The sequence below is a fragment of the Bombyx mandarina genome, chromosome 05, assembly GCF_030267445.1.
Source record: "Bombyx mandarina strain Sakado chromosome 05, ASM3026744v2".
NCBI classification, from domain to species: Eukaryota; Metazoa; Arthropoda; class Insecta; order Lepidoptera; family Bombycidae; genus Bombyx; species Bombyx mandarina.
The window spans coordinates 5659912-5686520 of record NC_143212.1 but is presented as its reverse complement, the minus strand read 5'-3'; the positions used below and the strand labels follow the sequence as shown (position 1 = coordinate 5686520).

General features: G+C 37.6%; 1 protein-coding gene across 1 annotated transcript in view; it reads right to left on the bottom strand.

Moving 5' to 3' along the window:
• Nucleotides 1-386: 386 nt before the first annotated feature.
• The window catches only part of LOC114250115 (uncharacterized), an 85116-nt gene continuing 58893 nt past the window's right edge, over nt 387-26609 (bottom strand). The window contains exons 2-3 of the mRNA XM_028183851.2: nt 25420-25499; nt 387-2513 (exon numbers count right to left, since the gene is read on the bottom strand). Coding sequence (XP_028039652.2) covers nt 755-2485 — 1731 coding nt within the window. The 5' untranslated portion in view covers nt 2486-2513; nt 25420-25499 and the 3' untranslated portion in view covers nt 387-754. The remainder of the gene's footprint in view (nt 2514-25419; nt 25500-26609) is intronic.

Sequence of the window (26609 nt, the reverse complement as noted above, 5' to 3'; positions counted from 1 at the left end):
AATTATAATATAGAATTCCTTAATTAAATTTACAAAGCACTTAAATATAACAGTACCCACATCCGAGTAACTATGAAACGAAATATTTCAAATATACATTACATTCACTATTTAGTGAAAACATGATAATATATATCGACGCTTGAAAGGCAAACGTTACTAAGCGACAATAACTGCTTTGTACATAAATGATAGGCAATAACCATATTCGATGCGCAAAAATATATATTTCTAGGTCTATTAAAATCATTTCAATCCTGCAGCTACTAGCTAGATTCTACTACAGCTAGATTCGTTAAAATAATTTTTTTTTCAGGTATTTCGACTTTAAATTAGTCTACTGTAAAGTTTACGCATTGTCGCTTAGTCACGTTTGCCTTTCAAGCGTCGATATGTTTGATTTTAATCATGAAAAAAATAATTTGGTAGAAAACCGATACTATAATAGGTACGTTCCTATACGTCATAGTATATATTTACACGTTTATATACAAAGCTATCACATATTACATTATTATTATCACTATTTACATTATTGCGAATCAGTGTCTGTCTTTCTTACAATGACACTTATTTGTCGTATAACTTTTCGAAATAGCAGTCTGCAAAATTGTCTTTCATTGCAATTGTGGGCAGCGGCTTGGCTCTGCCCCTGGCATTGCTGAAGTCCATGGGCGACGGTAACCACTCACCATCAGGGCCGTATGCCCGTCTGCCTACAAAGGCAATAAAAATATATAAATTAAAATGTCTGTTAAACATACACTATGTGTGGTTTCTCTGGGGTTCTGTGAGGAGGGATAGTTTCGTAGGCAAACTGCTGGTAAATATGCTCCTCGCTCTCTTCTTGGTAATAAGGGTTCTTATCGACACTATTCCACGGGGGATTTAATGAGTGAAAGTTATTAGTTACCGAAGAGCCGATCATTAGATACCGATCCACGTCACGCTTGTTATCTTGCTCCCGACCGCGACTCGAATATCCCAGGCCGTTTCCCAATTTGGAAACGTCACCGTTCATCATTACACTAGTCATTATCTGTTTCGATTTATCTCCTTTGCATTTCTTAAGCGGTCCCATAAAATACAAAACGGCACACACAACGCTTATAATGATACTAACGGTTAGCACCACAACAGCATCTATCACCCACCCGCTTGAGCACCCAAATTCAGATTCAGGAATCTGAACGAACAACATGCCTTTTAATTGCAACGGACCTGAACACTTTACGTCTTCGTAGTCTATTTTGAGAAACTCACTGGAGTTCCCTGATTTCTTAGTAGTGGTCTCACTTTCTTTACCCAGCTTCCACAGCCACAGCAGGGAACAATTACACGCGAATGGATTTCCAGAAATCTCTAGCTCTTGTAATCTGTCTATCGGAAAATGAGATGCTTCCAGTGTCTCTAAGGCATTGTTTTTCATATAAATATTTGTCAATTTCGGATTTCCGTGAAACAATCTCGGCGGAACTTCCCTCACTTTGACATTATCATTCATCCATATTTTTTGCAGATTTATATTATCAACGAAAGCTCTCGAATCGATTCTTTCGAGTACGTAAAGTCTGCTCAAGTGTAAGTGTTTCAGGAGGAAAAGACTTTGGAAAGAAAGCGATGAAACGTTTTGAAAAAAGTTTCCACTTAAGTACAAATGGGACAAGTTTGATAGTTTTGAAAGAGCGGACGTTGGAATTAAAGTCATATTATTTTCACTGAGGTCCAAATGACGTAATGAAGGTAAACTATGAAAACCTAATTGATCTACGCTTTCAATTATATTATTATTCAAGTCCAAATGTTTCAATTCTTTTAAGAACGGCAAACCGTGTCTGGAGACTTGCTGTATCAAATTCTCTGACAGATCCAAATATTCAAGATGAATGACGAATCCGAGATTGGCAGATGGTATATCTAATATGGAATTGTTTCTGAGTGATAAAATCTTCAATGACGACAAGGGCTCAAATGTTTCCGGTTCGAAAGTAACCAGTCTATTGTTTGAGAAGTCAAGTCTTTCTAAAGCAGATAAATCTCTAAATGTCTGCACGTGTATGTTCGATATTTCATTGTTTGATAGATTCAAATCAACCAAACTATTCAATCCGACGAAGGCGTCTTTATCAAGACGCTTTAAGAAATTATGACTTAAATTTAAATGTCTCATTTCACTGTTGCTTTCGAAGTTTTCACTACCTAAATCTAATATCTTGTTGTAAGAAATATCTAGAACAGTGAGCTGGGTGTAGAGGTTGAACGCGTAGAGTAGATTGTCGATAGCATTGTGCGTAAGGTTCATAAGCGTTGCCTCTGGATTGAGTTGTATGGGAACTATTTCTAGGTTTGCGTTGGCACAGGAGGCGGCTCTTAAGGCGTCGTCGCACATGCACCGCACCGGACATAGCGTTTTCGCTGCTGCAGCACTCCATGTCCATGCAAACAGCACCATCCAACAGCGCCACTTCACTACGCGGGAGCCCATAACATCTCATGTATACGCCACTCGTGATCTGTAAATAAAAGAAAAGTTTAAAGTCTATATTTCAAATAGCATGACCTCAGCTTTATCTGTACAGAAAAGCAGAAGTTGTTTTGTTACAAGGGACCCCCAAAACTCATTTCATGTGAAATCTGTTCTGTTATCTTGTGCAATTTATTGCTATCGTAAAATTTTGTCTGTTTCTCTTATTTTTCTTAATCTTCCGTCATGGAAAAAGAAATAAAAGCAAAATACACAAAATTATCGCACCACAAAATCTTAATATAATTTCTGGCGAAAACTGCAGATAACAAATGTGCCTCTCCCCAATTTGTATGGGGGAATGGAATTGTTTGATCCAAATTAGACTGATAAGAGAGACGTGCCGCGCCGACGGAACGGTAGTTTGCCACAAAAACTTTTTTATTATCTTTTGTTACAGCCCAGCATAGACGCGGGGGTAAGTCCCATTTCAACATATTGCATGAGAAGCATTAACGTCCTCGATTTGTTATTCAATATGCCATTACATTAGGGCCGCTTGTCATTTTGTCGAGCGGGCGGCCACGTTGTGGAGGCACGTGGTGCGAGGGTTAATGCGTTTTCTCGCGGCGAGGCCCCCAGTCCGCTAGTTCCTTTACTCGTCAAGGCTTATTGCGTCTTTATTTATCGTTTCACATTTCCCTGCAAGACGAATGTGCCGTAAACGGGAAACTAGCGAACAACATTCACGCCGCTACGCTTTTGCGACCTGAACGTTTTCTTAACAATGCTACCCAAAATCGTCGACAATTTAACAAAGGATCATTCGGTAGGTACTTTAAATTAAATGTTCGGCTTTACAATTCGACGGAATGTATAATGAATAGCACCGTAACATCTGTTAACGAAGGCGAACGATCTAGAAAGTTTCACGCGCGGGAATAACTAATTGCGAAGGTTGGAATTCAATTTATAGCTTCTAGTGCGCCTCTAGGGAGATCACGCCATGATAAAGTATTAATAATGCAAAACAGTGTCACGGAAAGTTTTTGATTCGAAATGCAAATTGAATTAGATAACAAAGTTCTGAATGTTGAGCTGCTTCCTCAGCTTTGTCATTATTGGTTATACGCCAAATAAATTAACAACAGCCGTATACAAAATGCAAAAATATGGTGAGATTTAATTAAATTTATAATTCAGTATTGCCGAATGATCATGTTGGGAAAACGTTGTCTATGACAAATAACGTCTAAGAAACTGATTGATTTTTACACGCTTTATATTAGCTTCACTTGTATGTATGTTTGTATGTTTGTAACTGACTTCTTTTTAGACGCGATTTTGATCCACTCTAAATAGCCAGATTGCATTTAAACTTTGTAGATTTATCGAGGACCGCGATGACATTTCAATATTAAAAAATTATTGAAAAAAAGAATTGAAAAATAAATAATAGTTTAAATAAACTAAAAAAACACGCTTTATATAAAATTAAACTAAAAATAGAAAATAAATTTAAATTAGTGTAAAAAATATATATTTTATTGTAAAAAAAGCGTGGGTTGCTTTTTAAGATATTATTGAAATAATAATTCTTCTACTCTACTCTACTAACACCATGCACCCCAATTTTTTAAACTATTATTTCTACTCTGAGATGGGAACAACTACTCGTAAACATAATGAAGATATCACAACTCGACCGGCATGATAAGTGAAGATGAGCTATTCTCCCTCGGTAACCAGATATCATTCAACGCGAACGGATTACCCGGGCCCGCCTGAATTACAGAAACCATACATATCCGATACACATTAAAGATCCCAGTATTAGGACGGATTAATTCCGTTGCCTTTCCGAGTGTACTCTGCGACGTCTGAACCGAATGATGCAATTTTAATGACTGCTGTGTCATTCCTGAATCTGAAATTGAAATATTAAGCATATATGTTTCTATTCGTATATTACATTAGCTTTATTTGCTTGAAAACAACTTTTGAAAGAGTCGCACCCACAGTTTCTTTGCTGACTTGTGCTTTAGTTTTTCGATTGTCTTATAATTTCTTCGACTCGAAACCGCAAATTATGTTCAATGGAATCGTTGTGTGCTTAGTAGGTTATTACTTTACTATTTTATTATATTTGATATAGACCGCTGTCTGGTTCACAGACTGTTAAGTGCTCGTTTTGAAGGTAGTATTCAAACTGGAACGCTTCAATGCTTCAAGAAAAGGGCACTATGTACATTAAAATAAACACAATATTAACAATAAGCCCACCATAGTAAAATTTAATATTCATTAATTTTAATAATAACCGCTATAATTGCTTCTCAAAAACATTCCTATTATCTATGCTAATGTTATAAAAAAGGAAAGATTTCTTTGTTTGTTTGTATTGAATAGGCTCCGAAACCACTGAACCGATTTGAAAAATTCTTTCACTGCTTGGAAGCTACACTATTCCCGAGTGACATAGGCTATAATCTTTTTTTTTTTTAAATAGGGATCCTTACTAAAACTCCAATAATGTAACTCAAGGTGTAAAAAAATTATCTAAAATATTATTTACATCGCGTGCCCTGCGAAAACTATTGATGATAGAATAAAATAATATACTACGACTTGGTAGAACACATTATTATTTACAAAAAGTGTCGCGACAGCATATGTCTAACTATTATAGTTGTGCCGCAAAAGTCAAATATCGTTGTTAAATACCCGAGTGGAGCCGGAGCGGGCCGCTAGTCTTTAATAAATGTAGTATTATACGTTTTGAAGTTATCGTATTCTTTTCGTTCCGCAGGAAATCTCGAAATGGAAATTTAACATTCCCTTATTGAAAAGTTAAGCTTCGCAATGTTTAGATGCGACATTTTAATAAACGTAACGGACTTTGTTTGAAACTGTCTGCGAATAAGGATTATCGAGTTATTTTTTGCGTCAAACAAAACTTTTACAAAGTAAGCTTTGTCGTTACGCTTTCGTTACGAAATTAATTATTGCCGTGTATAATTACAGTTTATTATTCCGTATCCCCAGTTCGTTACCATTCATTTATGTTCGTAAGTCATAATGAACTCCATTTAGGTACATAATTGGTAATCAAGAATTATCATTTCCTGTCCTCAATGTGGAACACGTCCTGAGTATTAGTTTCACATTTCGAGAATATTCAACCCAATATTGTACTTCCGGAAAACAATTTTAAAGGCTGTATCCAAATATTTTGATGCCATGGCTTTTCTAATACTTAAAAACTGTTCAAATGATAATGTCGTGCCTATATTATACATAATTTATTATATTAGCAGCAAAAAAATATATACATAAAGTTTCAAGAAATTTGAGCAGTCAAAGCAAACAGGCCACGAAAACATAAGTCTAAAATTACAAACGTGAAAATTTATATGACAGGTGATTTTTACTCGATCATGTAAAAATGGCAAAACGGATTTGTTTCAAATCTCGCACAAACATAGTTTATAGCTTAGATAGGATATTTTGTTTAGTATGGTTAATGAAATTATCTAGGTGAAGCTTACATCTATACTAATATTATAAAGAGGAAAGATTTGTTTGTTTGTTTGTTTCGAATAGGCTCCGAAACTACTGGACCGATTTGAAAAATTATTTTTCCATTAGAAGCCGACATTGTCCCTGATGAACATAGACTACTTTTTTAAATTTTATTTTTTATTTTTGTTTTCATGTGTGTTTTAATGTTTCCGAAGCGAAGCGAGGGCGGGTCGCTATCTATAATAAATACAAAGCTGTGTTCGCTGATTCGTGATTTTTTTAATTTTTTTTATTTCTTAGTTGGGTGGACGAGCTCACAGCCCACCTGGTGTTAAGTGGTTACTGGAGCCCATAGACATCCACAACGTAACCACCCACCTTGAGATACAAGTTCTAAGGTCTCAAGTATAGTTACAACGGCTGCCCCACCCTTCAAACCGAAACGCATTACTGCTTCACGGCAGAAATAGGCAGGGTGGTAGTACACACCCGCGCGGACTCACAAGAGGTCCTACCACCAGTAATTACGCAAATTATAATTTTGCGGGTTTCATTTTTATTACACGATGTTATTCCTTCACCGTGGAAGTCAATCGTGAACATTTGTTGAATACGTATTTCATTCGAAAAATTGGTACCCGCCTGTGGGATTCGAACACCGGTGCATTGCTTCAACACGAATGCACCGGACGTCTTATCCGTTAGGCCACGACGACTACACCAACACTTTTACCAACGCATCTAAAGATTTACTGGTAGTTTATTGACTAAAGTTTGACACAAGCAACTCAAAGTCAACAGAGGCGATCGCTCTCATCGAGGTCTCAGCTACCCAGCTGTTAATACAAGTTAAGACGTTACTAACACAAATGACACTTCACGAGGGGCGACACAATAAAACCAGTGTAAAAGTCCGCTTACCACTTCCTCCCTCTCGCCCCAATACAGTATTATCTCAGTCCGCATTTACGACCTTTCTTAAGCCGAGCTTAAATGTATTCTTACTCTTAAAATATTTTACTACTACAACGAAGACTATGGAAATCTACGTTTTTTTTTAAATGCTTGTATGGGCGGACGAGCTCACAGACCAACCGGTGTTAAGCGGTTACTAGAGCCCATAGACATCTACGACGTCAATGCGCCACCCATCTTGAGATATAAGTTCTAAGGTCTCAAGTATAGTTAAAATGGCTGCCCCACCCTTCAAACCGAAACGCATTACTGCTTCAGGGCAGAAATAGGCAGGGTGGTGGTACCTACCCGCGCGGACTCACAAAAGGTCCTACCACCAGTAAAGTGGACGACGTAAAACGAGAAAATTGTTTCGTGAGTTTCAGTTATATGGGATTGGTCGAGAATACATGTTCCTCGTTGACGGCTATAAGGTATAGTCTAAAAGGCGGTGTTAACGGGCATAATGAGAAAACTTGGCCGGCGGAGAACGTACCGAGTGCCCGTCTACATCTTAGACAGGACAAAAACCGAGCGAAGCGACTAGTTGATTCGATTGTAAATTCGCAACTTCACGGTAAACGTCCACAGACACGAACGCCTTTTTACTTTAAATCGGAGATAAAGCACAAAGAAGTTTAATCAAAATTTAGATTAAAATATTTCAAGATTAAATCGTGACCGTCACACCGGCTGATAAACCACAGAAAGGTTCCCCTATTACGTGCTGCTGTGGACAGCTCGTTTTTATTTTTTTATTTGTCCAATTATTTTTATAACAGCTAACTTCATTACCAGCGGCATTATTTGGGACTTAATAAGCGGCAAATCAAACATAGGACATAAACTAATACACGCCGAGTGGCCTCGTATGACGTCATAATGCATTGTGATTATAAATGATTAACGTTACTGATTGAAAAGTTTTAATTTCAATTTTAATGTATAATAGTTGCTTAGGCCTAAAGGGCAGGCGCATATCTACTTGGCCAGAAGGCATAAATGGACATTCACCCATCAGCCAGACAAGCACACCCCAAACCCTCTACATAGTACATTTTACTACCAGTAAACAATAGACCTAAGGAGAGAAAATAATAAGAAACAGTATAATTCTTATAAGAGAATAAATAACCTGTCCTTATCTTCTCAAAATTCTTGATCTACTGCTAATATTTTTATATCGTCTGCGGATGTTTTAACCTATGTACTCGTCTGTATGTACACATCTTTATTTTCTACCTAATATTTTTCTTAATACCCATTATTTTATGAATAATAATCCGCTATGGAAGGTGATTAAAACTTTTAGTAAACTTTTATTTGATCTCGGGTAGAAAACGTCGCTGATTTAAAGTTTCAAGTCTCGTTTTAGCGTCTTCCTCGTTCCGAGAAGCTTTCATTTTAACATTACCACTTGAGACAATGTGAGCAAGTTTAGAATTTTAAATTACGAATCCGTTACTAGCAAGGAAATGCTAAATGTAATTTACGTTTAGTTTAGTAAAAAGAAATGACGGCTTTATTTAAATTAAAAACGTAAAAATGAAAAGGCATTTTGTATAGGTATACGACCCGGATACGAAAAACATATTTCGGATTACCATAATACCCATTCTTTAAACGACGAGTTTGAAATTTCCAAACAAGCTTATGGTCCCTCCAAACCTCAAACAAAATACGTGGCTGCATCGCGGCCGAAATAGGCAGGGTACCCCTACTCTGCCCGTATAAGCTCACCATACTCACGCCCTAATATTAGTCGTTGTCCAAATTCAAATTTAAACGTCACAAATAAAATACCCTTATCGGACCATGAATGTGTTAACCTAAATTTAATCTAACAACCGCACCTTTCGGTAGTAGCAAGCGCTCCCTCTATTGATTTTACAATCAAAGCCCGGTTAGAGGACTATGGGACTTTCGAACGTTCAAAGCCAGATTTATTAGTTTATGAACGGCGATATTACTCCAACAAGTTGCTCGCTCAGTCTCGCATGCAAATAATGTTTGCTAAACAATCCAGGAACAAACACTTGAGTTTATTCTTTTAAATTATCGTTTCTTAGGCAAAAACTAATACACTATACTATACTAATACACTAACTACATACTTGCAAAAAACATGTATTTTAAATATATTATTGCTTCTTGTGATTTGATTATTTTAACAAAAAGATGTGTGGTGTCATCGTGGGACACCGGATCGGAACGAAGTTACTTATTACAAGAATATTAATTTTAAGTTCTATTCGAGGTATAAAGAAAATAAAACTGGAGGTTTCGCAACAACCCACGGTCATTCGGCAACGTGCGAACTTATTGTGGTACACTTCATTCACGGTTGTTTGCATAAGAGTTTGTGTATTTCGCAAACGAACGCTCTGAGATCGTGGTCAATGCATGATAAAAAAATATGTTATTTTTTGTACGTTATTACAAAGTTAAGTCGTACACTGTGTGCATTACAAATAAAAATCTTACGTTACGGACGTTTTTTCCCAGTTAGAGTACTCCTCCGCATCATCCCATAAGGAACTTCGTTCCAAAAAAAGATAGAAATTAGGTTGTTACGCTAAATAATTTATTACTATGAAATAGCTCGAGCATCGTACAGTTTCGACTAAAGAAAAAAAATCCCCAAACAAAACGTCTACACAATCCCATTTTCTTTTACAGCAACACAACGAGCCTTAGTGAATCAGTCTTCTGTATGAAAGCCTTTATAAACGCAATAATGAGGAGTGCTAAGGCGGCATTCAGGCGCGCGCCCTAACGAGAGGTGGCGATGAATCGTCCATGAGCCGAGCACAAAACTTGCCACTTGGCTATAATAGCGAGGCGCGCCGGCCGCTGCACGCATCATCGCTGCATCGCTGCCTCGCCAAAGGGCTTTTAGCGAACACCAACTCGCTCTCACTTTGACTTTCATTCAATGTGGATTAGAATTGGCTCTACCCAAACGGGCAAGGTTTCGGTTGAATGGCAAACGAATTTAGGTTAACAAATAAACTCCAAAGGTTTTTTTAGAAATTGTGTTCATAATTAAGTACTTACATATTGAAAAAAAAAACAGTGTTACTGGAAATAAGTTACTGGAATAATTTTGAAGTCGTCGTGACCTAGGGGTGCGGTGCATTCGTCTTGAGCGATGCACCGGTGTTCCAATCCCAGGCGGGTACATATTTTTCTAATGAAATACGTTACTCAACAAAGGTTCGCGATTGACTTCCACGGTGAAGGAATAACATCGTGTAATAAAAATCAAACGCCGCAAAATTATAATTTGCGTAATTACTGGTGGTAGGACCTCTTGTGAGTCTGTGCGGGTAGGTACCACCACCCTGCCTATTTCAGCCGTGAAGCAGTAATGCGTTTCAGTTTGAAAGGTGAGATAGCCAATGTATACTTGAGACTTTAGAACTTATATCTCAAGGTGGGTGGCGCATTTACGTTGTAGATGTCTATGGGCTCAAGTAACCACTTAACACCAGGTAGACTGTCAGCTCGTCCACCCATCTAAGCAATAAAAAACAAAGCCTCAGTACTTGTGATAACAATGTTTTATTTACTTCTGTGCACAAGAAATTTACATATATTTTGAGACAACTCACGCACTATAGTGTATGTTAGTGGTACTATATCATAAGCCTACTCAAGAAATTTCATGAACAAACGCAAAAAAATACGAACAAATAAATTTACGAATGACAACAAAACAATTAAGATAGGCCCTTTAATCGCGAATTTACCCAAAAGATAGTTACTTCCAAAAGGAATCGTAACTTCGTGCTTTCGTGGAAAATACATATATACAGACGGTCATAATATAAATATAAACATCAATATTCTAGTTATAAATAAAACAGAGATACTGAAAGGTTTAGCTGCATTCTTTTTTTTTCATATTAAATGTGGTTTGACTTTACAAACAAACTTCATCGCCTTTGCTACTCGTAAAAAAGGAAGCGTCCGAATAACTCGTAAAGAACTGATTAATCATAAAAAATATTTGAAGACGGTTACAATTTAAGTTCACATCCGCATTAACGACTACAGTACTTAATTTGTACGCGGCGTACGGTTTGTGGCACGTTGCAAAACTTTGACTTTAGCCGCGACGAGAAAAACTCAGCAACCGGTACCTATGAATTGTTTGAGTGTTATTAAAACTTTTCCTTTGAGAAATTGAGTCTATAATAAATTTAAAAGTTACCGTTTGCGTAGTATTCGGCGGGTTAAATTTGGGGTGAACGTGTTTAACGTTTGCTTTACAAAAATCGAATGAAAACGCTTTCTTTATTGTTGACATTGCCTATTTCTGCCGTAAAGCAGTAATGCGTTTCGGTTTGAAGGGTAGGGCAGACGTTGTAACTATAATTGAGACCCTAGAACTTTATCTCAGGATGGGTGGCCCATTTACGTTGTAGATGTCTATGTGCTCCAGTAACCACTTAACACCAGGTGGGCTGTAAGCTCGTCCACCCATCTATGCGATAAAAAAAAAATAAAAAAATTCGAAGACAGGAAAATTATTCGAACCGAAATCAAGGCACGCTGCGACGTTCGTCTACAGCTTATTGCAAAATTAGTCAATGCTATCGCGCCGTCTTCAATGGACGCGCCGAAGCTGAATAATGAAATAGCTCGTTGAGACGATGGGTAGACGCTATCGACACTCCAAGCCCATTGGAACGCGATCGCGCCGACCGAGCATTGGCGAAAATCCCGAGGATTCCGTGTGAGATATCTGGCCTCTTTTAGGGTTATTAAGCGAAGTGGGTTTTAGGGAAACGAGTCAAGAAATAAATCCGCTATCCCTCGGTATCGCAAGTTCCTCTGTTTCCAGTAACTAAATAAACGATGCCCATGAAATAAATTAGATGTGCTCATATGTTGTCTTCATTGAGGCATATAAAAGCGTTAGCCGGACGGATAAAAATCCGAGCTCGCATGGGAGGATTGCCAATAAGGAGAATGGAAGTTATTACTAACATTTACTTGTTTTGTTTATATGAACAAAGCCAGAATTATTACTGTGACCACATCAATGTACGTTTGTGAGATCTTATTTCTAAAAGCTTTACGGGAAACTGTCTATTCCGGTACTGAGATTCCACCAGGATGTTTGTTATATTATGATTATGAAAAAGAACATTTTAAGGAAATTAAATTCTAACTGAAGACAATTTCGTATATCTTAGGTAAATATGTACTACATTTTTTTTTATTGCTTAGATGGGTGGACGAGCTCACAGCCCACCTGGTGTCAAGTGGTTACTGGATGGAGCCCATAGACATCAACAACGTAAATGCGCCACCCACCTTGAGATATAAGTTCTAAGGTCTCAAGTATAGTTACAACGGCTGCCCCACCCTTCAAACCGAAACGCATTACTGCTTCACGGTACTATATGTGCTATTTTAATTTCTCGTTTATGGTTTATGTCAGGCGGTTGGTGCTTTTTGCTTATGTTTTAAACAGCAACTGCAGCTTTGAGCTTGAATTAGATTCCAACTAGAACTAAACCAAACAACCAAATTGAATTAAATTCACCGTAAAATATAAAGTCGAAATCTACAATTACTATCTTAAAGATCAAAATATATATTCTGAACGAAATAAGGAATTCATTTTCGCTGTGTGTGCAAGGCGAACGTTTTGCTTTCGCCACCATACGGAGTGCTAAACAAAGCTGCACGAAAGCCGGATTACTATCAAGTCTGCAAACGCAACCTGAAGCAAAATCCTCAGTCACCGGTTTCCTATATTGGAGTGTACGGTTCTCGGTTAACTTATTCTACGTTAGTCGAGACCGTAGGGCTAGGCGGTAATGCATTTTATGAACGAATGAATGGGAGGATTTCACTTCAAACTAACCATTGGTTTGAGCAAAAGCGCATTCAATCCGGGATTTTTACGGGATCTACGCCTCGGAAATGGTTGTGTTAGTGTAACGATAAGACGGATTCAATGGGTTTATTTACAGTGAAAATTCGAAGGCGACTTTTTATTGTAAAAAATGGTAAACAGGTAGACTTTTATTTTCTTGTCTTTGTAGAAACATGAGCGAGCGTCTGACCTGATAGTGAGTGGTCATCGTGAATAATGGATATCGTGGATAAGTTATGGTAAAGGACAAATAGAATGTTACCCAAATACTAAATAATTTCAAGTCATTGGTTATTTTCAAATGTTTTTTGAAGAAGGACATGCCATGACGCTCCGATATCACCATCCATAAATACGATTTTTACTCATATACTGCATCAGAGCAGGTCAAAATCTAAGCGTTTATGAACAACGAAGCTGCCAAATTATCCTCAAAATATTACCACGAGGCAAAGGTTTACACTGGACCGTATTTTGTGCTCGTCCTAAATTTATTTTGATTAAATTTTTGCATCGTGCTCGGGAATTTTGAACACCTACTTAATTAGACTTTGTAGCCTTATTTAAATAATTAGCTTTTTCTTATTATATCCTAGAACTTCAACGAGGGTGTTTGAAAAGTTTTTCATGGAAACATCTATGAAAAAATGTATAGTTTTTATATTCATTTTGAAAAGTATTCATTTATGTAGTTTGTGCATCTTTAATCATGTGAAATGGTAAAAACTTTTTGATGTTCTATGGGGGTATACAAGCATTCGGCTCATATAGTTTTACGATTACTAGAGCCAATAGATATCACAACGTGAATGCCGTCACTGAATCGGAAACTCCCCTGATCACCTTCTTCGGCCAACCATACCCTGGGCTAGGAAGGTCAAGTACTTGGGTGTTACCCTGGATGCATCCATGACATTCCGCCCACATATAAAATCAGTCCGCGACCGTACCGTGTTTATTCTTGGCAGACTCTATCCCATGATCTGTAAGCCGAGTAAAATGTCCCTTCGGAACAAGGTATGTAGGCAGCGGCTTGGCTCTGCCCCTGGCATTGCTGAAATCCATGGGCGACGGTAACCACTCTGCCTACAAGGTCAATAAAAAAAAAAGGTGACACTTTACAAAGCTTGCATAAGGCCTGTCCTGAATTACGCGAGTGTGGTGTTTGCTTACGCGACCCGCACACACATAGACACCCTCCAATCCAAACAATCTCGTTTTTGCAGGTTAGCAGTCGGAGCCCCGTGGTCCGTGAGGAACGTCGACTTCCACGACGACTTAGACTTCGAATCGATTAGAAAATACATGAAGTCCGCGTGGGAACGTTACTTCGATGAGGCAATGCGTCATGGTAATCCATGGCCTTATCGTTGCCGTCGCTGACTACTCCCCGAGTCCTGATTACGCAGGATCCAGAAGATCCAATAACCCTTGCATTAGACGCCTTCCGCTCTAATACTAGGAGTAGAGACCCCGGTAACCGTACTCGTCGAATTCGGCAAAGAGTTCGACGTGCAACTTAACCTAAGCATCAACCCGTTGAGTTTCTCGCCGGATCTTGTCAGCGGGGCGCGATTCCGATCGGTTAGTAAATCCTGCCCCTTCTGGCTGAGCCCTTGCTCGCCCACCTGTCCTTGTGAAACTGGAAAAGCCTCTGGGCCACCAGTAATCTCTCAATCATAAAAAAAACTCGGAAAGTAGAGGCCAAGGCTCGATTGTATTTTACAAGAACCAACCCTTAGACTTAAAGTTTGAAAATAGGTCCTACCACCATTGTTTTTCTTTTACCTTTCTTTTTCAACAAAATACCCTTAAATTAAATTTACCGCTATTACTAGTATTTTAAAAATGAAAATATATCTTTGATCTTTTTAAAATTAAAAAGCATTTATTCAACAAAAAGAGCGAGGTCAATGAATCTCTGACCTCGTTTTACACTTGTTGAATTGAAATTTTACAATATCGAAGATTGAAACCCGTGTTTGTTTGGAAAATAAAGTCGAGTACATTCATTAGATTTTCCTTCAGTCGCTTTGATTGCGAATGCAACGGAAAGAGGACCGTTTTTGATCAACGGACATTAATTAGAAGGACTAGGAAAATAAAAGGTCACGATGTACCTAGGCGAAAGCCTTTTTTAAACAAGCTTTTAAATTCATTGAATATCGATTTTCCTTATTCTTTTGAATCGGCGTTCAGAAATAAACATATTTTTGTTATACATTTTTTAGGAAGCTTTGTAAACCTCTGCTTTCCTGGAATAAAACTTGCGGGGTTAAACTTGCTTTTGAATTTTGTTTTCTTGTTGCTTGTTGCTTGGGTTTTATTTTCTTTCATAAATCGATAATTATAAAAGTCGATGTGTGCATGAATGTATGTTCCATTTAACCTTAAAGGGAACATACATTCATATTCACATATCGACTAGTTCCGACTAGTTCCCTATAGAGAATCTTATAGTAAAAACGGAGACTTGAAACTAATATCTCAAGGTGGCACTTCATAGTGATGCTTTTTTTTTATTGCGTAGATGGGTGGACAAGCTCACAGCCCACTTGGTGTTAAGTGGTTACTGGAGTCCATAGACATCTACAATGCAAATGCGCCACACACCTTGAGATATAAGTTCTAAGGTCTCAGTATAGTAACAACGGCTGCCCCACCCTTCAAACCGAAACGCATTACTGCTTCGCGGCAGAAATAGGCAGGGTGGTAGTACTTACCCGTGCGGACTCACAAGAGGTCCTACCACCAGTAAAAAGCTGTCGGAGCCACCAAGTGGGCTGTGACCTCGTCCACCTATCTAAACTACAAAAAATGTGTGAAACACCAACGAAATATCTATAATAATAAGCTCGGACATCGAATAATCTATAATAAATAAGTCAAAAGTGAAATAATTTAGTGATTTTGATTTATTTTGAGTAAAGAATCTTCGAAATCCGTTAACGAAAGAACCCGTTGGCTCGTTCTCATTCCAGAAATGTTTCTAGCTAGCATTTCTGCTTCGATGCTAGATATGGAGAGACCACCTACATCTACCAGTTTTTATACGAGGCCAATCTCAACAATCTTGAGCAATTACAGGTAATAAACTTCTTAGCTGATTGCTTGTGCAAATATTTTTTACTCAATACCATAGAACGAATGCGTAATCTAAATTTAGGGATGACATTAACCCGCAATACTTTTGTGGTGGTTAAAGATTTTTTGTACGCTCCGGCGTTAAAAACAGATAGGTTATAAGTTCTCCTGCCTGTATAAGACACAATAAGTTTATCTAAGTTTAAGCGCCGCGACGGATTTCGATTGATGCTCCGGTGGCCTCTCACCAACTTTACTGGTGGTAGGACCTCTTATGGGTCCGCGCGAGCAGGTACCACCACCCTGCCTATTTCTGCCGTGAAGCAGTAATGCGTTTCGGTTTGAAGGGCGGGGCAGCCGTTGTAACTATACTGAGATCTTAGAATTGATATCTCAAGGTGGATGGCGCATTTACGTCGTAGATGTCTATGGGCTCCAGTAACCACTTAACACCAGGTGAGCTGTGAGCTCGTCCACTCACCTAAGCAATATAAAAAAAAAGCTATTGGACTTCATAGTTACTTATTTCCAGTGGGAATGTGTTCTACCTGAACCGTCCTGGTTAATCCAATATCGTTATGATCTTTCTCATCCGCCACAAAAAAGCCCACTTCCGGTCACATTAATATGTGTTATGAGTTGATAACCCAGATCAATTTTCTAATCCAGCAATAGCACAGTATATCCTGAACAATGATACAAACAATTTATTTTCAAATGAAAGCCACTAGGCAAATCGTGAGAGATCCTGATTTATGGCTGTTAGTCAAATGTTTATAGAGCATTATGGCAAGGTAGTTGAATGTCGCATTATGCAAATGCATCGGATTACTGCAGTCCTACATTGACAACTGGGCCTAATAACATTCGCACTTAACTGCTTGGCTTGCACGTTACTTTATTGAGCTTCAATAACTGCTCAGAAAATAAAGAATGTATCGATACGAACCGATTATTGTGTACATAGATATGAATTTTACCTAGGTACTGAAATAAATGGATATGCAAAAATGTTTTACGCATTTCGTACTATTGTACAGAGTTTTTGCATTTCAAAAATAAAAACATGTGAATATTCAAAAATTTTAAATTTGTTACAGCGTAACGTTAGTTTTGCTCGTGGTACCACGGGTGTTTTGTGAGTTTGCAAGGGTAGGTTATATCATCCTGATACAAGAAGATACAGTCATTAAACTAGACTTAACCTCAAGACCCAACGAAGGTAACGGCATTCACATAGGGACCTCGTTCACTCATCTATGTAATAAATAAAAAAGTAAAGCACCAAAAACAGCATGATGTATATTCGTGATTTATCCTCACGAACTATTAATAGCATTAACATTCAAGAATTACAAAAATTCTGTTTTTCATTTTATAATCATAACTAATCTATGTATAAACTTTTGTTTCGTGTATGTTATAATGACGTAAATAATTAAATTTAAAACATCATTTATTTCAAGTCAAATAGCTTTTCACCTAAGAGAATAAATTACAAATCGAATCGAAAACTTGTCGCCACATGCTTCGAATGTAATTAAACGGTAAACTAACTACATCGAATTTCGTTAAATTCATTATTATACGCATTAAATTCCACACGATTCGAAAGCAATAATCGAGTTTCACTAAATAAATACGAGCTGTTAATGCGCCTTAATGTCTGCACCGAAAGTGCAATTTCAATAAACAAAACCTTTATAATAACATTACATAAAATTGGATTTCTGTCGTCGCGGCCTAACAAGGTAACGTGCGTACCGGTAGTTAAGTTTTTAAGCTATCAGACACGTGTGAAATCGAAATGTTGTTCCCATGAAATGGTGGTATAATATGTCAAAATAGTCTATAAAATATTTTTGAGTACGATCCCACGGACATTTCGGGGTTTTGATCTACCACAGTGGCCGTCCGAGCCCGTTATCCGACAATCGGTTCAGACTATTATCGAACTATATCGAATATCAAGTTCGGTCTCACGTAACTAAATATTTTTTAAACGTACACCGACTTGGCTCTATGGAGCGTGAAACCGCGGCGCTTGGGTGCTTATGAGACTCAAATTGATCGATATGAATCATTTACTGATGAGAATTTAATAGCGTTTGACTTTTGAGTATTAAAGTATGTATGTATGTTAGTAAGTAACGCACCGTGGAGAGCGAGATGAGGACTGCCGGCCCGACCTGAGCGATGTTACGGAACCAACGCAAGACAAGGTGAAGTGGAGACAACTTGTGAGGGCCCTATGTAGCAGCAGGGCACTACTACTGCTACTACTCCTACTACTACTACTACTAACTATACTTGAAACCTTAGAACCTTTATCTCAAAGTGGGTGACGCATTTACGTTGTAGATGTCTATGGGCTCCAGTAACCACTTAACACCAGGTGGGCTGTGAGCTCGTCCACCTATCTTAGCAATAAAAAAAAACTACCACCACTACTACTACTACTACTACTACTACTACTACTGTTGAAAATTGAGTAGTATACATTATAAGTATTGTAAATTTGTAGCTTGATCGTTGCATATTCTGCGTTTATATCAAAATACACTAAGCTTTGCATAGTTGTTGGTACTTAAGGGGGTTGAAGGTAAGCTTGAAATATCGATGTACGGAGGTGGCGCATGATGCGTTTCAGGAAATGGATGAAAATAACAGAAACACTGAAACACATGTACTTCATGAATTCGATGCCTCAAAAATACTAGAATAGACATCTCGAGTGATAGTTACTTGAACCAATACGTCTATAGGCTCTGTATAGGTATTGGATTAGATATGCTCTGCTATTGCCTGTTTACTGTCAAGAACGTCATTGTTTTATCTGCCTACGAAAATAATACCAAAGTGAACTACACGGAAACGGGAGATTATGCCATTTTATTTTAATTACTAGCGACCCGCCCTCGCTTCGCTTCGGAAACATTAAAACACACATGAAACCAAAAAAATAAAATAAAAAAAAATTAAGAAAAGTAGCCTATGTTCATCAGGGACAATGTCGGCTTCTAATGGAAAAAGAATTTTTCAAATCGGTCCAGTAGTTTCGGAGCCTATTCGAAACAAACAAACAAACAAATCTTTCCTCTTTATAATATTAGTATAGATATAGATGACACAAAATTTCCTCATTCCTTTCATTAGACGAATTTTGGCTGGATTGGTAATTTACTAACAGTAGTAACTTACACATCCTTACATTTAGTCTCCTTATACAGTGATTCGTATATCTCTAAGATAAAATTTGTAACCAAATAGTGTATTCAACTTTTCTGCGGACTATTTTTCGCAAACATTTCCTAATAATTTTAATAGCGACGACAAATAGAGACCATTATTTGAACTCTCTCTCATTAGCGCAGTGAACTATCATAATACTCTAGTGTACTAAAATTATTGATTATTGGACCATACTAGAGATCGTTAGGTATGGATAAAAATGTTTAAACCCAATTTAAAATGTTTATTATTACTTGTCAAATTTCAATTTACTATCGAGACTTGAGGCAAGCTTCAGTCCTAGTAGGTTGTGATTGAGTTATAGGCTACCGAGCAAAATACCGTGGATTCATTTTTTTTTTTTCCCTACCTGTGCTGATAGCCTTGAAAGGCTATTTCAGCTTCGCCCTAACGTTTGTAGGTGAGCTCGCGGGGCTCAACCGGAGAGTTGCTAACACTGACCCTAGCAAGAGCAGTGCTTCGCAGAATCTACCACCGGATCGGAAACGCGACCCACTTAGAAGATCCGGCGAGAAACTCAGTGGGCTGTGTCCATGGGTTAGTTCGCTCGTCGAGCCCTTCGTTGCAAGCGACGGGTTCGACGAGGACGGTGCCCGGTGCTTGTGGTGCCTAAAAACACCGTTAATGGATCAGGAGGATCCGTAATGACGTGCTTTGGGCGACGTCGACGGTTTACCATTCGGTCTACTGGGTCGGGTATGTAGTTTCCAGCGGCTACGATGAGAGGGTTCTCATGTCGTGCCGCCTTCTCAAAATGGCGCAGCGATGCCGACTGCAGATACTTACTAACTGACTGAATCGAGCTCCAGTTCATCGTGGATGGATTCATAAAGTCGATGGTAATATTAGAAGACTAATAGACTTTTTGGCAGAGTTGGGATGGCACGAGTGAAAATACCCAGCTGCGTAAGCCAATTCAATTTCTAGTTTCCAGATTCAATATCAAATAACCAAAATGAATACGTTCATTCGAAAGCAATATCGGACGAGACTTTGTTTTTTTTTTTTGTAAATTAATCTAATCTTGCGGTACAAAAAGCCACAAAGCGCTCCGTTCTGTATTATGTAGATTCGAAATATTCTCACCGTTACGCTTCAGCGCCCTTGGATATAGCGCTAAAGCCTTGATTATTTTCCTAGTGTACCAACACAACAGTTAAACTATTCGACACGATCTCAGTAAATCGACCCTTATAATACCAACTGTAAAAACCATCACGGATTCATTTCGTGTAATTGATCAAAACATTCAAAACAGTTCGGTAGTTTTGATTTAAATTGGCTTTTAAAAACAACGATGGGTAGGTACGTCATTTTGTTCGTATTAAGGACCCCTTTTTTTTGTGTTTCAACAGTTAATTTCCTATGCTGTATTAATTTATAACGGCCATTTGTTAATTAAGGTAAAGTAATTGGCTTTATGTATTGGCGTAAAATCGATATAATACCATAATTCTCAAATAAAGTTAATGCAAACAACACGTAATAAAAACAAATTTTCACGAAAAAAAATAATTCATTATGTTGAAATGAACTCATTCAAAAAAGATCACAATATAAAGACACGTCACACAAGCTTAGATAAAAAAAAATTAATGTTATTGACGTTTATTCATCGCAATAGAATGCGAGAACAAAGCCAAGCGCTATGAAGCGACTGTACATAAACCGATACACAGGAACATAAAACTAGTGTGTCGTGAGCGTGTGTCCCGCCTTATTCGAATTCACGTCAAGTATACGTATTTGTAATTCAACAGGGAGTCCCCACGCGTACGTATTGTTTCACCTACGAAGCCTTAAGGCGACGTCGTTCTTTGTTCTTGTTTTGTGACTCGTAATCGTTGGAATCGACAGTAATGAGATCCGATAATTAAGCGACAATGTGAGGTTTTGTCGTTGACGAAGCGAAGGTAGTTGTCGTTATTAATCGTTATCCATTGTTATCGTCTTTCGTAATAAAGTATTTTTGTGTTTTTTTTCTTTCTACTGAAATCACGAAATTGACAATTGTGAGATAGGTAATTGAAGATTGATGAGGTGGTTTTATTGTATACATTGATAATAGTCATACTATTTGACGTCTATATTTTATAAGGTGTAAATGGAACAATTATGAATAAGATAATAGGTATGTTTAAAAGCATCGATTGCTTTATTGCCGAATGTTCTAATCTACACCATGCTGCCTATTTTTGCCGTGAAACACTTGCCAGTGTGAAATATAGACAGCGGCAATTAGATGACAATGAAAACTGAAATCTCATATCTTTGAGATGTCTGACACCACACACACACTGTACCTATATATTATGGGATCTATAGACTCATATAATCAATGAAGTTATCGACATTCTTCTAAATGAAAATAAAAGACAGAAACTTTAAAATGAGCGTAAAATAGATAATATAGAATCTATAGAAGAATAAAATACACAGTAATGTAATAAAACTTAGTACATATATAGTGCCTTCGCCTTAAAAATATACAAACTTACAAATAAGTGATGACAGAAAAGTACGACGGTTTTTTTGTTTACTTCATGACTTTCGTGTATATTTCACCGCATCAAACTATTGACAGTAAAATCTAAGACAAGAACGCAGGGGACGGTAATATAACGAAACATTCGTTCCCCAAATCAGCCAAGTTATTAAATTGAAGATAGTCGTTAACTTAATAGGCAGTTATAGTAGCCAGGTTTGAGCCTAACACTGATTACAATAAACCATCAATTTCCAATAACCATGATAACCCCAAGTTAAATTTGAACAGCATTCATGGAAGCGGCTCAGATTTGAATTATATTGGAACATATTTTTATGTAGCATTACAATCAGTAGTTATAAGCGCTAAATTATACTAAAAATTTTATTGTGTTTAAAGTCCGTTAAGTATGTACTATTTTTATTTTAGAAACTGAACTGACCTTGTATCAAAACACAGATACTGACTCCCACATGCATGTTCAAACTAATTTAAGGGGTGAATTTAATTAGTCAATGTTGCCTCAAGCTATGTATACCGAGATGACGGACGTGGGTTTCGACGTCCGAGATGCTCTTCATTAGGAGAGAGCGGGCGCGCCGAGTGGGGAGGGAGCGATGACTTTATGGGACGATTTGCATTTACACGAGCCTTAGTACAGATTACGGCCACACTTATCCGCCTGACGAAATGAGGACCTTCCACTTATACCGGCTACAACCGAACAAGTCTTTGTTTGTGTTCCGTTGTATTATTCACCGGTCATTTGATTTGAAGATCGCCTCTTAAAGCCTGAAGTTTTGGGAACCCTAAATTTCATTTTCATTTTGTGGGAACTTAGATACTGCTTAAGACACCTTCGCGGTATGAAATAAAGTTTTCAACAAGTCCAAGCTCATAGGTTCGCAAAGGAACGACATTGAGTGATTTACGTCTAGAGCAGAACATCGATGCGTACTTTAGACAGTTTCCCTGCTCTCGGAACTTCTGTTACTTAAAACTGTCAAGACGTACAAGCTCGAGCCCATAAATAAGGAAAGACGTCAGCTATTTGACAGCGTTTGTAGACTAGCAACGACGTCCAACAAAGCCGGTATGCAAAACGGGCAAAATAGCTGTCGCGTAGAAAGCAGAGCAAGCCACAATGGCTCGAGGCTTTCGGGGTCCACATAACTGGATACGGCGATCGCAAATCCCCTCTGACCCACTTACGGGCAACCACCTTTGAATTGCTCTGACAAAAGCACGTCGATGCAAGAACATAATGTCGGGCCGGCCATCGAAGCGTCAATTTAGAACCCGCATGTCCCTATTCAGAGGCCGCCTTGAACAACGAAGCAAGTCACTTTGCTATAAATAATATATATTCAGGATTCATTAGAATGTAGAAAATTATACTATTTCTTCGAACAATAAGAAGTGCTGTACTCAAATAAGGTGGTACAGCAAGATCAATCAAAGTCAAGAAAAGAAATGAAATAAATATTTTTGGTTTGTGTGTTTGTTCATCTTTCATACATGGTTTATTACATCATTTAATTATAATAAATACCTTCAAAGCACGACTGAGTAGTTTCAATATTTCAATAAACAGCTGTATCTCATATACTAATTAGAATACTTTGCGATACTTATAAAGCGTAAATTTGTCATCCATACATACATGTTATAAACGTATGCTGCAATGTGTTAATAGAAAATCAACATTACCTTGGCCGTATTTTCCGGTTTGTCGCCAACGCATAGGTTCGCCCTTAATCAGGAAAATCGCTAAGTAATAGGGGGCAGCTAAAATTTGTATGATAATGAAATTGGGGGAGAAACACAGCTTCCGCGGTGATTTTGTGTCGTTAAGACGCTTGCCGTGACCAATAGCACGAAGTTGGGGACATTCAAGGGAAATTGGGAGACATTATTTTGTGTTGATTGGACTTTTGGTTGTTTTGGTTTTGCACTCCGAAATAGGAATGGCATTTATTGGTACATTCAGTCGTGAAGTAGGATTTAATGAAGTCCTTATCACTGAGTACCAAATAAAAAACTATTTGAAATTCCCATTATGCAAACAAAATATACATATAACCACAAAGTCGGTATCCACAATGCTTTTTAAACGTAATTTGTAAGCTTAGTTAAGAATGTTTAACACAACTCAAGCCTGAATGATTCTCCTACTCTTAAGACAAGAATAAAGTAAGATAACTTTATGTGTTATGATACCCGTTACGATAAAGGTAGTTAACAGAAATAGATCGTGCGTACAACCGACACTTAACTTCTTGTCATCCGAAACTATAATATCACTAGAACCAACAAAATATCGTGCTCAATAAACTTTTACAGAACATTGGGTTCTGACATTGAAATGGCGTTATGCGATAAAAACTTATTAATAGTGTCATAAGAAGATTTAGACATGATAAGAAATGCAGTTCTAAAGAGAAATATAAATACAGCTTGCAGGACGATATTATTATGACAACAATCTTCTGTGGTAGATTAAGAGAAGCACTGCTGTTACTAGAGTCAGGGTTAGCAATATTCTGTGATTACCAGCGAATATTTCGGAAAAAATTTAAGCGTCTGTGATTTTTAAATTGTTGTATTTTTTTCTCCCCTACGAAATAGTTGGTAACTTAAGAAGCTATTCCAGCTACGCGGTGACTAGTAGGTGATCTCATGGGCTACCTCAGAAAATTTGCTAACATTAGCCCTAGCAAGAACGGTATGGGCGACGGTAACCACTCACCATCAGGTGGGCCGTATGCCCGTCTGCCTACAAAGGCAATAAAAAAAAAAAAAAAGAACAGTGCTTTGCAATATCGACCACCGCATCGGAATCGCGACACACTAAAATCCGACGAGAAAATCATTGGGTTGTATCTATTACGGGCTAGTTCTCTAACCGATTTCTAAAAAAAAAATCCGCTTGAAGAGCCGCTGAACATTATTTAGTACAACCAGTTCATTTGAAGTTACCCATTATAAATATGTAACCATTTCTGCCCCCAAACCATACATGCGTTCTGATTCCAAGGAATAATCTTATTACAAATTGCGATTTTCGGTTTGCGGTTTCCGTTCTGTTTTTGTTGTTAGTTACAAACTATTGCTACTGCTTCTAAATTGCTAAAAACCTTTAAACTACGAACACATACGACGACAGAGTTTTTTTCAATCTCGCTACAAATGGACTAACATTTACAATGGTTGAAGCTTAGAGGGAAACAACACAAATGGCGGGCCACAGGTGTTGCTTTATTGAAAAAAGATACAAATTACCCCTTTCCGCGCGATTCGAAAGAGAAATGGCTACCGTCGGAAATAAACGTTACGTCAATTGTTTTAACTTTGGTACTTTTGTGCCAAAATACTTGATATCTCTCTATGTTATTTTTATGTTTGTCATCTAGTATTTAAATTGAACTTAAGCATTCAAATTTGGCAATTGTACGATTTAATTCGAGTATGCGTGAAAAATTACAAACTTAGTATGGTTTTTGGCCAAAATCTTCTGTATAATGAAAATATTTGAAGATAATTTCCAGGATCAAAGATTCTTTATTTTAATATAATAATAAACTTTTGGCCCGAACAATAAAGCCGCTGTTTCGTAAACATAGGAACCCATCAATTTTACTTCAAGCTTGTATTACCTAACCTTATTTTACCTACACATTTAGTATTTTCAAGCAGCCCACAAAAAGGATAGGGCTGGTACTTAGCAATTTTTATGATAAGAAACTCGTAAAAGCTGCTTACCTAAGTGAAGGCGGGGAGTTTGATGTTATAACGCTGACTTAATCCGAAACATGAGAAGTAATCGTCAGTCTAGCAGCATCCTGAAACAATAAAAGATAAATTTATTAACAGAAGCGTAAGTAGTGGTGGTCCCTCGCTACTAAAGTAAGCGGTCGGTAGTTAAAATAAATGGTACGTCTATGATTAAATTTAATTTTAATGTTTATAGAATATATTGTATAATGCTGAACAAAATAAAATAGAATGTAGTTTAAATCTGAAAACTTAATAGAAAGATGCAAGTAAAGTATTTATGAAAATTTATATAGGTAGTACCTAATAAAATGTTATAAGAATATAAAAAGTCTTTTTTTATTGCTTAGGTGGGTGGACGAGCTCACAGCCAACCTGGTGTTAAGGGGTTACTGGAGTCCATAGACAACTAGAACATAAATGCGCCGCCCACCTTGAGATATAAGTTCTAAGGTCTCATGTATAGTTACAACGGCTGCCCCGCCCTTCAAACCGAAATGCATTACTGCTTCACGGCAGAAATAGCCAGGGTGGTTGGTACCTACCCGCGCGGACTCACAAGACGTCCTACCGGTAAAGTAAAGTAAGTATCATAATATTCCTGTACTAAAATATTAAATCCTTTTTATTTAATTTTTGTTTTTTTAATTGTTGTATCGTCTCTGAAGAATTTTAAGATGTCATTCAACACATAAATAAAATAAACCCTTAGATTCCCATAAAAATATTTTTATAACAGTCATATTTTTATTAGCTCTGATAATATCCCTCCTTCCATCTTTCATGAATATCGGCGTTAGGTAATAACAGAAATATAAAATTTCGTTTCGGAAAAAATATATGATAATACATACCTAACTTTTTTAATTGCCGTTTGACTGAACTCTCAAAAGAAGGCACGGGTCAAGAAGCATTTCATCATCATAAATATCAAGACGTAAGCAAAATTGGCTTCAAAAACGAAATAGACGAAACGATCGTGTCGAGTGGAAGTCAGAAAGCGCCCGCATCAGTAGACAAGCGACAATAAAAGTTATCCGGAGAGACTCGTTCCGAATTCGAAAACAAAACGCACCGAAAGGTCGACACACAGATGGCGCAGATGTCCTGAGCGATTCGCTCGTCCTCTAATCAAGCGGAAATATGTGCTCGGGTGACCGGACTGTGCGCTAGTCCGG